The 16,326-nt window shown below is 31.7% G+C and overlaps 3 protein-coding genes and 1 long non-coding RNA gene across 4 annotated transcripts; 3 read left to right on the forward strand and 1 right to left on the reverse strand.

The window, feature by feature from the left end:
* The first annotated feature begins 2,360 nt into the window (after positions 1-2,360).
* Positions 2,361-5,160, forward strand: LOC107060656 (uncharacterized). The gene is made up of 2 exons (XR_001473449.1): positions 2,361-2,810; positions 4,864-5,160. It is a non-coding gene; the product is annotated as an uncharacterized lncRNA (long non-coding RNA).
* A 4,917-nt stretch (positions 5,161-10,077) lies between these two features.
* On the forward strand, positions 10,078-11,944 carry LOC102600577 (UDP-glycosyltransferase 73C3-like). Its single transcript, XM_015308783.1, has one exon. It carries the CDS (start codon positions 10,268-10,270, stop codon positions 11,009-11,011), a length of 744 nt encoding a protein of 247 aa, XP_015164269.1. The 5' UTR covers positions 10,078-10,267; the 3' UTR covers positions 11,012-11,944.
* Positions 11,025-11,764, forward strand: LOC107060633 (anthocyanidin 3-O-glucosyltransferase 4-like). The gene is made up of 2 exons (XM_015308735.1): positions 11,025-11,041; positions 11,143-11,764. The coding sequence occupies exons 1-2, from the start codon at positions 11,025-11,027 to the stop codon at positions 11,762-11,764; spliced, it is 639 nt and encodes a 212-aa protein (XP_015164221.1).
* Positions 11,945-12,224: 280 nt separating the features above from the next.
* On the reverse strand, positions 12,225-13,174 carry LOC102581634 (uncharacterized). Its single transcript, XM_006347266.2, has 2 exons — positions 12,963-13,174; positions 12,225-12,726 (listed from the first exon to the last, which is right to left on the reverse strand). Exons 1-2 carry the CDS (start codon positions 13,082-13,084, stop codon positions 12,465-12,467), a joined length of 384 nt encoding a protein of 127 aa, XP_006347328.1. The 5' UTR covers positions 13,085-13,174; the 3' UTR covers positions 12,225-12,464.
* Between the last annotated feature and the right edge of the window lie 3,152 nt (positions 13,175-16,326).

Here is a 16,326-nt window from a genome sequence, read left to right on the forward strand (position 1 = left end):
GTATTCAGATTAGCAAATCAGAAATAATAAAAGATGAAAAGAAAAACACAAAGAACTATCTGAGTCCACATAACCCATTGTATGTCCTTAAGAAATTTAATCCCCTCAAGTACCCGAGGTTGCAGATTAATTCCTCTCAAGATAAAACGGATTAACCATTAAAGAAGTAGTGGTGCCTCAAACTTCGATAATTTCAACGAACTCAAAATGACAACAACGAATCACACACAGACACGATCGATCGATTTTGTTTTGTAAGAAATGTATGCAAAAGAAGGGAAGAATTCGATTCAGAAAAATGAGAGAAAACCTCTCTATTTATAGCCAACAAAGGGTAAAGGTCACAACCCTTTGGAAAGAGACAACCTTTCAGAAAGGTCATAACACTTTGGAAAAGGCACAACCTTTCAAACGATCGCAATCCTTAAGAAAGGACACAACCTTTTATAAAGGTCACAACCCTTCGGCATAGTCACAACTCTTCAGGAGAGTCACAATCCTTTATTTCCTGTTCACACCTTTAAAATCCAGTAATCCCTCACATGAATAGGGAACGACAATTGTTAAAACATATGCATGAAAAACTGTGTGATTCGTAATTAAGGATTGATTGCCTCTGGATAAGTGGGTTTCCCTTTGAACTTTCCATAGTGAACATATATCAGATATACTCGGTCAATCGGTAGATTTGATATCTTTGAATCGTAGAGCTTTGGTGTATACCTAGACAACATAAGTCACGCAATCAACCCTTGAACTATTTTTGGTTCTCATTGTTTTGTTCGTTTCAGCCATGAACACGTCTTGGTTTATAAGTGCGTAGAGAACTGGCCTTACCAGATTCTCTTTTAAAGCGGCTTACACTTCACACTTACATAGGTGATTTCTAAATGTGTTATCTAGTAGATACACCATTTGATATACCCTGTATCAAACTTAGAAATCATTAAAAAGTCCTAATGCATTTATCCTTGCTACTGAACATTGTCTTATCATGAGAATGGACCATAAAAAATATTTTGACAATGTTGAACCGTCATCAATGACTTTGTTTGATCTCCTTGAACCTAGATCTTGGGATCTCTAGTCTTCTAGGTAGAGTTACTACCACAATGACTTGTTCTCGGCCATAGTCCCATTCCCTTTGATAATCTATCAACTCCCTCTCTAGTTAGGCCTTTTATAAGTTGATCTAACACATTATCCTTTGACTTTACATAGTCAATTATGATAATTCCACTAGAGAGTAGTTTTCTAACGATATTATGTCTACGTCATATATGACGAGACTTTCCGTTATACATCATGCTCCATGCTTTACCTATTGCAAATTAACTCTCACATTGTATGCATATTGGATCTAAAAGGTTTGGGCCAAAAATCTTTCAAGAAAATTTTGGAGTCATTCAACTTCTTTACCGGCCTTATCTAGAGTGATAAACTCAGATTTCATAGTAGAGCGAGCGATACATCTCTATTTGGAAGATTTCCAAGAGACTGCTCCTCCACCTGTTGACACCGAATTTTGACCTTCCACAATATAAATTAATCATTTTGAGCTTCTTCAATTTCAAATGATTTTTTTTTTTAAAAAAAAAAAATTAGTTTTATAAAATTTCCAAAAAATAATAATATAGTTTGCAAGATTTTTGAATAGTTTTGTCACTTTTCATAATTTTTAAATGATATATGTGTTTTACAGAATTATGTATCTAATTAGTATATTTTATGATTATTCGAAATTCGTCTCAAAAAAAGATTTTTATATTTTAAATATTAGGGATGGTTATAATTTTGAATTAATGAGTTTTATGAAATTCAAAATACCTTCGAGTTATTTTAAAGTAATTTTATCATTTTTAATAATAAATATGTATATTTTTGCAATCACTTTATTTTATAAATATTTGAAAAATCATCACAAAAGATTTTATATCTTAGTTAAATATTTTATTAATTTACTTTAAGTATAGTTATAATTTCGAGTTAATTAGTTTTGTAATTGAATTAGTTAGTTTATAATTAAGTTAATTATTTTTATTTTCGTTGAGATTAAGAAGTTCATTAATTAATTTGTATTAACTCGTCTTGTTTAAATTTCAGCCAAATTCACCAATTAAATTCTATTCGGCAATAATTGAAATCCATTTGACTATTATTTAATAACAATTTTAGTGAATTGCTTACCCAATTCAATAGGCCAATTTTGGGCCATTTCCAATCCCATTTTCCCAGCCCAACAATACACAGCAATACCATACAACAACAACATTACAGCCCACCACCTCAGCCCAACAACACAAAGACCCAACAATACATAGAGCAATACAACGCAGCAAACGACCACACTTCTCGTCTTCTTCACGCGACAACAGCGAAGAACGCTACAAACCCAGAAAACGCGCACAACAGTATGCTCGTCCAACTACCCTGCAAAACCCATAACCTAGTGGTCTAGATGGTCACTTCGTCACCCTGCTTTCCCCCTTTTCAGGGATTTTCGAATCCTTTCCACTGTTATCTTGAAAAGAGGCAGAGAAGTCCGAATTTAAAATTGAAAAATTCACCCGATTTCCCCCGATTTTCCAGTTATATAATCATCTCTTTTGATCACTGTTTGGGGGGGCAAAAAAAAAAGAATTCTTTGAACGATAAATTTTACACTTGGGAAATTTCAGACGTCTAAAGTTTCGAGAAGGTCTTTTGTTCGAAGTTGGTTTGAATTTCTTGGTTTACTGCCCCAGATTAAAGTCGTGTGAGAAGTCGCTCTCTTCTAAGCTCGTTCGTCCCAGCTCGCTGCTCCAAAAAAGGTAACTTCGCCTCCTCTTATGTTCTGTTTTCGATATGGTGTGCTATGTGTTCGATACTTGGTATGGAGTGTGTTATTAAGAACGTTCGGTTCCTACGCTTTTAAGTCTTTTCTTTAGTACCATTTTCCTGTGAGTTTTTTGAGCAGTAAACATGATTCAAGCATCGATGAAGTCACTTTAGTGTTGTATGTTAGTCCTTAGACTTGTTGGCTCGATTTTGTATCTATAAAGCCAGCTGAACTTGTTTAGTTTGCTCGAGATGATCCACTGTTCGATTGGTTTCAACTTTGAGTGTGCTAAATGTATAAGTTCTATTTCTTCACTGCTTAATCGTAGCCTTGGTTGTCCCCTTTGTCGCTTTTTATTCATTATAATAAACTCTTATCAATATTTGCTCAATCTCATGCTATTTAAATCCAATTGCTGCTTTTACATACTAGAATGTTGTCCATGTCTTGCTATTGTTTTGTTCTTTTTTGGCTTCAAGGCGTAGTATTATTATAACCTGCTTGTTTCCACGATCCACAGCCTCGATGCTAAAGTCTCTAATCCTTTTCGTGAAAACTTTGTTTCCTAACCGTGTAGCAAGCATCTACATTCAATTCAATCATGTTAAAAGTCTACTTTCATGATAAATCTTGACTATCTGTTTGATGTGGTTAAAAGGGCTCAATAGTTGAAGTGTAAGATTTTACCACCTTGTTTTTCTCTGTTAAGTAGTGTACTTCCAGATTTTGCTAGTTTTATTATTGTGCAAGAGTAGATGATTACTAGCCTTTAAAGTTATCCAACTTCAATTCTGTAGCATTGATCATGTTTAGTGAGTGCCCCAAATTTGTTGGTTTGTTTATTAACGTTCAATGTAGTCTTGATATGTTGCTAATAATCAATAAATAAATAGGCTCTCAAGTTCAAATTAGATTAGTCGTTGTTGCTTCCCTTAATGTGTTCTATACCCTCTCATGTGTCCTTTAAGGTAGTTGTCATATACTTTTGTTCCCTGTTTTGGAATGCCACCTAATGCCATGAGCTTTTAAAACGTGTAGTTGGTTTAGTTTTGAGGTGAGTTGGATTATTTTTATTTATTTTGCCCATTAACTTAGAAATGTTCCTTATAGATGTTAAGTTCTTAAAGTTTAATAGTAGGAGTTATATCTAGATGTGTTCAAAATGATAGTTTTCCACCATAGCTTTCATGCCTTTGTGCAATTTTGTCTAGCAATCAATCCATTTAGTTCACTGTTGACTTTTATGTACATCATTTAGTTAATATTATATTATATATTCATCTAGTTAAGAAGCTTTCTATATGGCCTAATTTTACTTTAATAAATTTAGGATTAGTATAGTTCTTTATCTTTAGATGTATGTTGAATATGTAATCTCTATCAGTTGATGTTCAAGTTCATTGTGATGCTTTATTGATTTTGTTTTATTTTATTTTATTTTCTCTCTGATCATTTGAAAAATATTGCATTAGTATATAGTGGACATTTGAGGAGGACTATTTTGTCAACAATATTAATGCTCTTATTCATTCTGTTAAACCTTGTTGCTACCTTTCTTTAGGCCTTGCTCCTTATTAAGATAGTGTTGTAGGTTCAATTCTTAAAATTGGTCTATCCATGTTGGTTAGTCTATTTTACATTAATTAGATTAAGCATGAATTTTGGCATAGCAATAGATTCAAAATGAGTTGATGAAGCTTGGCATGTGGCTTTGATTGGGCACCACCATGTGACTTAGTTTTATTAAAGGATGTGTTGTGCGAATACTCGTTTTCGATAAATGTAGTAAATTTCTTTAAATTAGTTTGCTTGTTTAGTCAAATGATATCATGTTTTGTCTTGTATCTTAGATATTTACCTTCTTACATCCCATTGATTGCACATTTAATTATTGTTTATGACAATTCTAATTTCTTATCATCCTTTTTATTGCATGTGAAATATGTCCGAGCCCTCATGGGCTTCCACCCTCTCGTTGCATTCAATGATTGGGCCATAGGGGCCCGATTTTTCTTTTCTTTAAGTTAACCGGGTCATCTGAATAGGGCTGTACAGGGCTGGAAATTGAAAACAAGTTTCAGAAAGCTGAAAAAAGGCTGAGAAACGAGCTGTCTACAGCAGTATACACTCATTATACAGCGAATTACAGGTCAAAAATGCGAAAACACAGGGAGAAGGCGAAACACAGGTGTTCGGAAGTGAGAAATACATGAAAAGAGCTAATATATATGCTCATATACACTGATATACATCCAGTGTATACGCAAAACGGGAATGAGATTGAAGCTTAAAAATATAGCGAAATTGGCCCAAGAAGGGGCCCAATTTCATTATCTCGTTTACTCTTCTAATTATTTGATTATGTGTTAACTAATCTTATTTAACTCTAACTTTAATTAACTTAGTTGAGATCCCTAAAAGACGAACTATTTCTTTGTGTTGTTTTGTTTCTAACAAATCTCACTTGATCAACTCTTGTATTTTTATTTATAATCTTTAGTCAAAACTTTTTTTTATTTATTTTTATTTTTATTAGTTTAAAATAGTTTTTCATAAACCAAAAAATGACTCAAATAAAAACCAACTAATTTAGTTTCGTTAAAATTCTAATTACTTGTCTCTAATTCAAATATTTCAATTAAGGTCCCATTTTCTTAAAAAATAAAAATTGCTCTTTGTTTAACTACTTTCTCAAAGTTAATCTAGCAGTGTAAATTATTATTATATATACTTACTTAGTCATTTCTCAAAAATGTTAGTCAAAACGTTTATTTTTCAATTAATTTAAAATGATTTTCACGCTTTAATTATTAAATTGGCTTAAATTATTATTTTAAAATGAATTAAATAAATTCTAATTAGTCTAGTTTATTTAATATTCTAATCACTTGCAATCTAATTCAAATGTTTCTTTTTTTGGATCCCTTCCTCTAAAAAATAAAATGAAATAATGCGTCATTTATTTAATTATTTTCTCAAAGTTAATCAAATATTATAAGTTATTAGTTTTTATATTGAATCGTTATTTTTCTAAAAGTAGTCAAATATATTTTAGTCAAGTCGCAGGTCAATCGCGTGTTAGCGGGCACTTCGAATGCTTAAACCCTTCTCGAAGTGTAAATTGAACCCCGAACCCTCCTTTGATATTTTCAAATGATTTTTTCTGTTTAAATCTTTGAAAATTATAAGTTTTCTTAATTTCTTTAAAAAATTAAGTGGCGACTCTATTCTAAGTATTTTCCTCAAATCGTTTTATACTTAGAACATTTCAAAAGGTGATTTTTCTTAATACAGTAAAATTACGGCACAACACCACGAAGAGTAAATACATATCCACTCGTGGATTTTACTTCATTTGACCCGGTGATTCAATTTGCATCACTATATTATATTCTTCCAATACTGTTGAATATTAGTTATAATGCAAAGCAATAGTTTTTTAAGTATGTTTTAAATACTCCAAAACTCTTTTCATTGTCATCCAATGAGTTTGATTGAGATTACTCGTGAACCGACTTAGTTTATTAATAGCATATGCTATATCTGATCGCGTACACTTCATGATATATATATCATACTTCTCATTACTCTAGCACAATCCAATTGTGAGTCACTTTTGCCTTCATTCTTTTGAAGTACAAATCTCACATTTATTGGAGTCTTGACACTATTGAAATCCAAATGCATGAATATTTTCAATCACATCAGTAATTTCAATGTCTTTCATATCGAAGTTTCTTTCTAGCATATGCTTAGTAGCATTTATGTCAGAAATGTCTCTTTTGATGGTCAACATGTCATCAACATAAAAACAAACAATGACCTTGTGATTTGAAGTGTCTTTAATGTAAAAATATTTATCACATTCATTAATCTTGAATTCATTTGCCAACATAGTTTGGTCAAACTTCGCCTATCATTATTTGAGCGCTTGTTTTTAGTCCACAGAGTGACTTAACAAGTTTACATACTTACTTTTCTTTACCAGAACCACAAAGCCCTTGGGTTGTTCCATGTAAATTTCTTCCTCCAATTTTCCATTTAAAAAAAATATTTTCACATCCATTTTGACAAATTTGAAGGTCATATTTCGCGACTAGCGCAATTAACATCTAAATTGATGTAATCCTAGTTAGTTCTGTCAAACAAGGCTTTCTTATTGTCTAAAGCCTATGACAACAAGTCTGTCTTTGTATTTGTCAATAGTTTCATCAACTTTCTTTTCCTTTTGTTGATCCACTTTGAACCAAAAAATTTATTTCCTAGAGGAAGATCAACCAACTCTCAAGTATGGTTGCTCAAGATTGAATCTATCTTACTATTGACAGCCTTTTCTCAAAGAGAATGAGTCCACAAATGACATAACTTTTAGAATATATGAAACTCATTTTCAAGAAGAAATGCTACAAAATCAAACTCGTAGGAAATAATTTGTCCATTGACATTTACTACGCCTCTAAATCTCTTTATTAATTACATTTTCATTTGGTTCTTTCCAAAGTCGTTTCGACCCTTCACTTGACTATCCTACGGTTCGGACTTATGAACCATAAATCGACATGCTTTACTATTTGTAACGTATCCAATGAACATACAATCCAATGTCTTAGGTCCTATTTTAACCCGTTTGGAAATAGTTCCCTCATTTCCATTTCTCATATGAAATAGACGGTATTGAAAATTGTTTGATCACTCTCTTTCAATAGTTATTGCTTGTATAAACTTTAAGGGACGACAAACAATTCTCTATCAGGATACAACAAAGCCTGAACAAACACAACTTTCTGTTGCTCCCTTTCTTAAAAACAATTTTTTTTGTTACTCTCTTTACTAACAAACAAAACTTTTTGTTTCTCTCTTTCTGAACAAACAATTTTTTTGTTGTTCTCGTTTGCTCTAATGATACGCACCCCCCCCCCCCACAAATTTTGTGGTAAAACCTGAACTTATAAATAGGATATTTCAACATTTCCTTCAAAAGTTTGGTTTTTTCCTGTCAACAATTTCATTAGATTGAGGTGAGAATGTGTTAGTAATTTGATGGATGATTCCATTTTCCAAATATATTTCTGCAAAAAAAGATTCATTTTCTCCATATCTACCACTTCTAATCATGATAATCTTTTTATCCAACTGATTTTCAACTTTAGTTTTATATTGCCAATATGTTTCTATTTCTTCATCCTTACCATTCAACAAATAAACATAACAATATCTAGTACAATTGTCAATAAAATTTATGAAACACTTTTTCCCACCACGAGATGGTGTTGACTTCATATCACAAATTTCAGTGTAAATCAATTCTAAGGTATTAAACTTCCTTTCAACAACACATACTTGACATTTTGATTTATTGCACTAGAAGTTAGGCAAAACTTCTAAGTTGATTAGTTTTTGCAAGGTTTTGCAATTGACATGTCTCAAACATTTATGTCACAAACAATTTGTTTCAAGCAAGTAAGAACAAACAGAAATACTAAGTTTGAAAAGACCTTCTGTGAGGTAACCTTTTCCCACAAATATTTTGTTCTTTACTTTTTATAACTTTCTCAAATACAGACATTGTTTTAGAGTCAACACCTTGTTATATGTCCTTTTCAGAAGGACATTTCCATAATATTCAATTTGTTATAGAATTACCCATGATCATAGTCTCATCGGTCCAATAAGTGCAATATGACCCAAAACGTTTGTTTTACAACACAAACATAACAGATCACTTTTCACCAATGTTCATGTCTATACAATTTTTTATTTATTTTAATAGACATATCTTTTCATGAATAATCACAATATTTTAAGTGAAACTTTTCATCAAAGAATACAATTCTTTTGAACGAGTAATATAATTTTATGGTTTTATACTAGTCATATCATATACTAGTAAAGAGAAACTCAACGTCCACAATATCAAATATACTCCAAGAATTTTGTGGGTCTAATGTAATACAAGAATGTCATTAAATTTCATATCTTGTTCTTTCAAATTTAAATTAGATAGTTAGTCTAATTTTGTCTTTATCACAAGTAAAGAACCCCCACATTTTAAATATGTTCTCAAAAATATTTTTCAAGTATTTGAAATTATTTTCCACATATTTTTATCATATGGTAAAATAATTCTCTTTTGCTTCTTTTTCTTTCCCCAATAAAAAGAACACAGAAAATATAAGTAATTTCCTTACCACAGAAAATACCAACATTAAATTTCTTAAGCTTATTAACTCTTGTATTCAGATTAACAAATAAGAAATAATAAAAGATGAAAAGAAAAACATAAAGAACTATCCGAGTCCAACAAAACCCACTGTGTGTCCTTAAGAAATTTAATCCCATCAAATACCCGAGGTTGCAGATTAATTCCTCCCAAGATAAACAGATTAACCATTTAAAGAAGTAGCGGTACCTCAAAATTCGATAATTTCAACGAACTCAAAATGACAACAACGAATTACACACACAGACACGATCAATCGATTTGTTTTGTAAGAAATGTATGCAAAAGAAGGGAAGAATTCGATGTTGAAAAATGAGAGAAAACCTCTCTATTTATAGCCAACAAAGGGTAAAGGTCACAACCCTTTAGAAAGAAGACAACCTTTCAGAAAGGTCACAACACTTTGGAAAAGACACAACCTTTCAAACGATCACAACCCTTTAGAAAGGACACAACCTTTAATAAATGTCACAACCCTTCGGCATAGCCACAACTCTTCAGGAGAGTCACAACCCTTCATTTCTTGTTCACACCTTTAAAATCAACAGTTTAACAATTAGTTTGAGCCCACAAGTTATTTGTGTGGTCTTAAGGAATTATAACCGCGGCCATACAAATCACAGAACTCCAACGAACTCAAATGGCATAGCAATGAATATAAGCACAAAAAATTCTCCTCTTCATTACAGATGAGGGAGAAACTATTTTTTTTCTAATTTATTTTTTTCCTTCATTACCATGACTCAATAATTGATCTGATGCATAATGTAGACAAAATTGATTAGCTGTCATAGTAAATACACATAAAAAGGAAAGGACACGCTTTGATATAGCAAGTCCCCTTCTAAAATGAAATGTACTGCCTGGCATGGTGGCAATTATTGGATTTTTCTCACCTCTACACATGTGACACAAAATTCTGACTGTTATTGGTCCCCGTCTTTTTCTTATTTTTCATTTTGCTCCTTTCTTACCTAACTTTATCATCATATAAATGACAATATGAAATAATAACCAATTTTTTATCATGTCATGAGCGTCTAAATGACATAATAACCTTAATTAACTCTTCACAAATATGTGGTGAAGAGTTTTCTGACGTGTAGAATTTGCACTTAAATATAACTGCTGGAGTTTGATGGAAATCAAAAGTGCTCATTTTCTGAAAAAACGTGAAGGAGCAAAACTACTCAACAAACTATAGCTTTTTCAGTTCTTACTGAGTAAAGATGACAACGGTGCCAGCATTGGCAGAGCTAAACTTCGTTGTGATTCCTTTACTTTCTACAAGTCACCTTATACCGCTGGCGGACATGGCCAAATTGTTAGCGCAGCAAGGAGTGACAGTCACGTTAGTCACGACAGCTCTAAATGCCGCCAGATTCACTGCAGCAATTGATCGTGCCATTCGTTCTGGACTCGTCATTCGGGTAGTGGAGCTCCAGTTTAAAGGTAAGGAAGCAGGACTTCCAGAGGGGTGTGAAAACCATAATGATGTGCCTGGTCTGAACTATCGAAGACAGTTCTTTGCTGCAATTGATATGCTCCAAGAACAGACTGAGAAATTACTTGAAGATATGAAGCCTAAACCGAGTTGCATTATTTCTGATGCGTATGTTGCTTGGACAGCTGATAAGTTTCAGATTCCAAGAATTGTTTTTGATGGAATGAGTTGCTTCAACCAAATGTGTAAGCATAATATGTACATCTTGAAGGATCGAAACAAAATTTCTGAATCAGGGACTTTTGTCATACCTGATTTGCCAGATAGAATTGAAGTCACTAAAGCTCAGCTGCCTGCCCATTTCAATCCAGCAGGAGCAGTTTTCATACAAGATATTCGTGACAAAATAAGAGCAGCTGAAAAAAGAGCATATGGGGTTGTGATCAATACTTTCGAGGAGTTGGAACAAAGGTATGTAGACAAATTCCGAAGACTTAAACATGGTAGAGTTTGGTGCATTGGACCTTAATCTCTTTGTAACAATGACAATCTTGATAAAGTTCAGAGAGGGAATAAGGGATCATTTGACAAAGAGGACATTTTGAAGAAATGGCTTGATTCTTGGGAGCCAGAGACTGTTGTGTATGCATGTTTTGGGAGCCTTGGTCGTATTACAGTAGTACAATTTGTGGAGCTTGCTTTAGGCCTGGAAGCATCAGGTTATCCATTCATTTTAGTCATAAAAACAGGGGAAGGACAAGCACCAATAGAGGAGTGGATATCGAAAAATGGATTTGAGGAAAGAACAAAAGAAAGAGGGCTTTTGATACGCGGATGGTCACCACAAGTAGTAATTCTATTACACCCTGCAGTTGGTGGGTTCTTGACTCATTGTGGTTGGAATTCAACTGTTGAAGGGATTAGTGCTGGTGTACCTTTGATCACATGGCCTTTATTCGCCGAGCAGTTTCTTAATGAGAAGTTATTAGAACATGTATTGAATATAGCTGTGGGTGTTGGATCTCAGGCAATTGTGCATTTGGGGGAAGAAGAGAAGTTTGGATCCCAAGTGAGCAACAAAGCAGTGACGGATGCCATTAAAAAGGTGATGGACAAGGAGAAAGAAGGAAACAAGATTAGAAAAAGAGCTAGGGAGCTTGGAGAAATGGCAAAAAGAGCTGTAGAAGATGGTGAATCTTCTCACCTCAATGTCATTCTTTTAATCAAGGAAATACAAGAATTCCAACTGAACCAATCTGCTAAAAATGCACTTGTTGATTAGAAAATGTTACGATTGTTATTTCTGTTTCATGTTTGTGTTTCGTACGAAGGAAGTCATTTATTTCCTATGTGTTATGTTGTTTGGTTGGTGAATGAAAAATATTTTTAAGACACAATATTGACTGCATTTGCAATTATATTCCTACACAGCAATGAAATTGCTGTATGAACAAGAAAGCGCTCCCCCTTCATCTTTTCCTCTCTTGCTAATTTATAGTAACCATGTTAATCTATTCTATGTCACTCCAATTTGTTTGATGTTCCCAGAGGATTTTATTTTCTCTCTTTTGTCAGGAAAATGATATTACATCAGGCAACATGGCTTCACATATTAGATGCTCATCTCTCTAATTTAAAATTCAAATTGTCATTCTTTATAACAATATTTCATTATAATAGTCGAGTTGTTTTTGGAACCAACTTTTCATCTTATGTTCTATTACATATTCTCTATAACAATATTTTGGTATAGCAATCAAACTTTTTTTTGGGACAAGCGACGATGTTACAGAGAAATTTGATCGTATGTATTGCACCATATGATCATTTAAAAGCAGCCCACGTAGAGTGGCTAGTTTTATTCTATACATACTCCATATTGTACTTCCATTAATTAACTAAACATATCACATATTCATAGAACACAACAAACGAAACACCTCTTTCACCTTCCCTACTAGTAGTATTTTCTGTTGTGAAACTTAAGGATAACTAGGCTTCTCCAGATCCTCAAGATCGCGAAAAAATGTCTTTTGTTCCAACACAGAATCTACAGTGGAGAATTGAGAACCATATTCACCGTATTTTATAATGTGATCAGTAGCTGGCCCAAATACCCCGGTTTGGGGATGAGGAGTCCAGTACTTGTACTTGTCTGATTCTACCTCGATTATTTCATCAGGTACCCACGATGACACATATTCCTCTGGATTCTTGTCATACACTGACGTGTGCACCACCCTCCTGCACATCACTTAATTAGATTTAAAAAAAAAAACAAATTGAAAGTAATTAACTCGAACTGATCGAGGGCGGAGCTAGAGAGAAAGTTACAGGTTCAGCTAGAACTCAGTAACTTTAGTCAAAATTTTATATTTGTGTTAAGAAATTCACTTAATCCAAAATACTGCAAATTGATGTTTATAATAATTCAGAATTCATAAATTCAAAATTCTGGCTCCGCAAAGTTCAGAGCGTACCTGCCAGAGATCTGGGCAGTAGATGATGAGTTGGCAGAATTTCGAGAAGTTGAATAAGCTATCTGGTTCAGAAATCGTTTCCCCAAGCTTACCAGTCCACGCTTCTGTAAATTAGTGGCCATGCAAATGCAATTCTGAAAAAGAAGATATTTAAGGATGGCTCTTAAACAGTAATTATAAGCTAATAATAATTATAAGAAGAGCAAAGTATACGTTATGCCGATCTGTTTCTCTTATTTATAATAAAAATGAAAACACCAGAGAGAGAGAATGGAATCTCTGTCTGCGTCTTCATATCTCACTGGACAAAATGAAAAAGGAAAAAGTTACTCAAGTGGGTGACCGTGTTAATTTAGCATGATTTAAATAGTATAATACTATTAAATCTAGATAAAAATACATAACTTAATTAAATCGAGATAATATTTTTGTTGGATTTTTAAAAGTGTGACTGCGAAATGAAATGTTTTTTTTTTCTTTTTAAAAGACACGAAGATAAAGATGTAATTTGAATAGCACCTTTTGATATTGAATGAGTTGTGATTTTTCTGATAAATTATGAAATTTTTCTAAAGGTTGCTATTTTTTCGATAAGCCACAATAAACACATGGTCATACTAGTCTTTGTTGACTATAAATAAAGTGGTTTTTTCTAATTTTTTATATACAAAGTTTCTCTGATATTCTTCTTCTTGCACTTTTTAAAAAATTAATGTTGTGTGAATTATTGTTGTTGTCGAGTGATTCATACGTTGTTCACTAGAGTTTGTGGTATGGCTAGACTGGTGAGCAAATTATTTTATCTTAGAAATATATACTTTATTATCTCGAATACATGGAGGAAAATAGTATCCTTAAAGACACATTGTAAATTCAACAGGGCTCAACGTTTATCCAATTCAATTTATTTTGATTACTATCTTTTTGTTTTTTGAAATACAAATTGAATAACAATTTATATATATAACTCATGTCAAACATTTATTAGTTTGATATATATGATAAAACGACAAGTTTCTAGGTTGGTAATTAACTTTTCAAAAAAAGGTATATATATAACATCTTAGACAAATCTCCAATTGAAAATATATATATAAAAAAATACTATAAAAACATAACATAAATTCAAATAGTGCACATATTTTTGTATGCGTCCAATAACATTTGAGGTTTGGAGTGTGGCAAAAGAGGGCTAATTTTTTTTCCATCACGCATTCTCTTAATTGGTCCATTTTCACTAAGTTAGGCATTCCGTTAGTTTAACGCAATATCCATGCTTAATCATTTTAATTAAAATCGTACAACAACGTCACATAGAATTAAATCTACAATAGGGATTGCCATGATGTAGAAATAAAATATTAATATTATTATTTTAGAAATAGTTTATTATTAATGTTAATTACTCATGGAAATTCAAGGTTCCGTTAACGTCTCCTCCTCTTATTTTACGTGCGACTTAAATTGTTTCAAAATAAATTGGTGAAGCATAAGTCAATATTCATAGTTATAGGGGTGAAGCATTATATTTTTGAGACGGATGAAGAAGTATTTATAACACCAACATGTTTTGTGATTTGTGTTATTATGTTTATTTCCTTTATTTTGATTTTTTAAAAGTAGTTATTTCAAATTATTTATCATTAATATAAATGAGTTGTAATTTGACCGAATTGTCCTTAATTCCGTATATTAAACATTTTAAATTGGTACGTTTGTTTGGTGTAATCTTAATATTCAAAAGTTTAAAATTCTTTTTTAGTAGCTAGGTTCTTCCAAATCCATGGGAAACTCTGGTGTGTAGCAATTAATTTCCACTCTTCTACAAACAACCGTTAAATTTGATTTTTAGAAATTAAACCATAAAAGGAATAATTAAAAAATGAAATCATTGAGAGCTTATCATAACTCCATCCAAACAAATTTAGGTGACGATTGCGTTTTAGTTGTCCATCTCACTGTAAATAATTGTCTTAAATTATTTACTAAATTACAAAATTAAGATAAAATTAATTTTAAAAATTTTCATCTTACCCTTACAATTGATTCTCTTTTTTGAAAGTATAAACAAGTTTTTAAAATTTTATTAGCAAAATTTTCTTCTTATTTATGATTTTTTAAGTGATGTGTAAAGGAAAAAATAAACAATTACTATGGGACGGAGGGGTATTTCCCTAATAGGCAAAGAGAGAATAAAACCATTGTTCGGTTATTGCAGTAGCAGACAAAAGAGATATTGATTTGTATTGAAAATCATATAAAGATGATAAAAAAAAAACAGTAATTTAAAAGATCAAATCTATAACTGTTGGATTTAAATGATTACTTGCGGGTTAAACCCAAAATATTTATTTTAGTTTTGGAAGTATAACATTAGAAAGAACAAATTGATCATATTGTAATTATTTTGAATTAATATTAATTAAGTTAAATAAATATTACAAAGAAGGTGAGCATAGTATTGAAAATCACCAAATGTTATGAAACTAACTTATAGAAAGGTCTCTATAATTATTCAAAAATAAAATAAAATAGTTAAAGAGTTTCAAATATTGAAATTAAAATATTAAAATATAATAATAAACTGATAATTCTTGAGCAAACTTGTACTCAAACCTCTGCTTGCTCCTGCTTCTACATGTTCAGTTGTATAAAATGTCAATAAATAAAAAGTTTTAGTAATCAAAAGTTACACTTCTATTTATTTTATTATATTATATCTTTAGCAATATTTAGTACTAATATTCTTTTCGCATGAATATAAGTGCTGTCATTACTCGTGGCTGGCTAAAACTTATTCACGTTTTTAATTAAGATGCACATTTATCTTAATTTACTTTATTTTGCATATAAAGTAAAGTACTAAATACTAGAAAATAATAATAAGAGATATAATCCAATCTTAATTATTCTTTTTAGTGAATACATGTTGCTTTGTTTGAGTACATGATTTTAGAAAGATACTAAAGTGGAGTCAAACTCCACATGCATTTTTGGTAGATTTTATTTATATATATAATGAAAAGATAAAATCTCATTCGAAAAAGAGAAAATTAAAGTCATTTTGTTCTGCTAAATTAATTTCTGGTGATTACTAATCAAATAGTGATTAAGTATTGTAGATCTATTCTGAAGCTTAATTAATTGCATCTCATAATTAATTGATTTACTTAAGTGGATTAGAGAGCAAAATAACTTCCCGTTTTCTCCTAAGCTTAAGCTTTTGGTTTTGGAGATGAGAAAAGAAAAAATTCTTGCCAATAATAGTACCTACAACAAGTCAATAATTAGTATCCGGCTCCTCTCTATTTCTCTTCTCTCCATTTTTCTCAAGTTCTAGCTTAGAGTGGAGACACATGTCATA

The sequence above is a fragment of the Solanum tuberosum genome, unplaced genomic scaffold, assembly GCF_000226075.1.
Source record: "Solanum tuberosum cultivar DM 1-3 516 R44 unplaced genomic scaffold, SolTub_3.0 scf00087, whole genome shotgun sequence".
NCBI lineage: Eukaryota > Viridiplantae > Streptophyta > Magnoliopsida > Solanales > Solanaceae > Solanum > Solanum tuberosum.

What these genes read in the sequence shown, in the direction of transcription:
- LOC102600577 (XM_015308783.1), top strand. Translation starts at nt 10,268, where the DNA reads ATGACAACGGTGCCAGCATTGGCAGAGCTAAACTTCGTTGTGATTCCT.
- LOC102581634 (XM_006347266.2), bottom strand. Translation starts at nt 13,084, where the DNA reads ATGGCCACTAATTTACAGAAGCGTGGACTGGTAAGCTTGGGGAAACGA. An exon ending in ACTGCCCAGATCTCTGGCAG is followed by an intron (nt 12,727 to 12,962) that starts GTACGCTCTGAA and finishes AGTGATGTGCAG; the next exon opens with GAGGGTGGTGCACACGTCAG.